General features: G+C 32.5%; 1 protein-coding gene across 1 annotated transcript in view; it reads left to right on the top strand.

Moving 5' to 3' along the window:
- Nucleotides 1-388, top strand: part of LOC113341818 — a gene marked incomplete at its 3' end in the record, with an annotated part of 933 nt that extends 545 nt beyond the window's left edge. The window contains exons 3-4 of the mRNA XM_026586557.1: nt 1-164; nt 289-388. Of these exons, the coding sequence (XP_026442342.1) occupies nt 1-164; nt 289-388 (264 nt within the window). The remainder of the gene's footprint in view (nt 165-288) is intronic.
- Between the last annotated feature and the right edge of the window lie 61 nt (nt 389-449).

Genomic DNA, 449 nt, shown 5'->3' with positions numbered 1-449 from the left:
AGTGTGGTTGGACAAGTTTATTTGGTAACTAATGTGATCACCAAGAAAATATTCACAGTGAATATTATAGACAAACAATGCACTTGTTTGCAATGGCAGCTAAGGGGATTCCCTTGTCAACATGTTGTATGTGCATTGAAACTGCTGAGGCCAAACTGGAAAGAGTAAGTGGTTTGTATTATTCAATTACTTTTTTTGTATTATTCATTTACTTTTGTTTTTGTAAGTGGTTTGTATTATTTATTGTTCCTTGTACACTGACACACCTTTGTTTTATTGATTGAACAGTTATTGTGCTCCTTACTATTCTGTGGAGTATTATAGGACCACATATGCAAATGCTGTCACACCCTTAGAAGACATAACTGAATGGTTATGGGAAGATAAGGTAGATTTATAAATTTTATTGAAAGTGGTGCATTTACTTTTCAAGATATTGGTTATTTATT

Source organism: Papaver somniferum, unplaced genomic scaffold (assembly GCF_003573695.1).
Source record: "Papaver somniferum cultivar HN1 unplaced genomic scaffold, ASM357369v1 unplaced-scaffold_31382, whole genome shotgun sequence".
Lineage (NCBI taxonomy): Eukaryota > Viridiplantae > Streptophyta > Magnoliopsida > Ranunculales > Papaveraceae > Papaver > Papaver somniferum.
The sequence above is the reverse complement of the archived record's forward strand: the minus strand, read 5'-3'. Positions and strand labels throughout refer to the sequence as shown.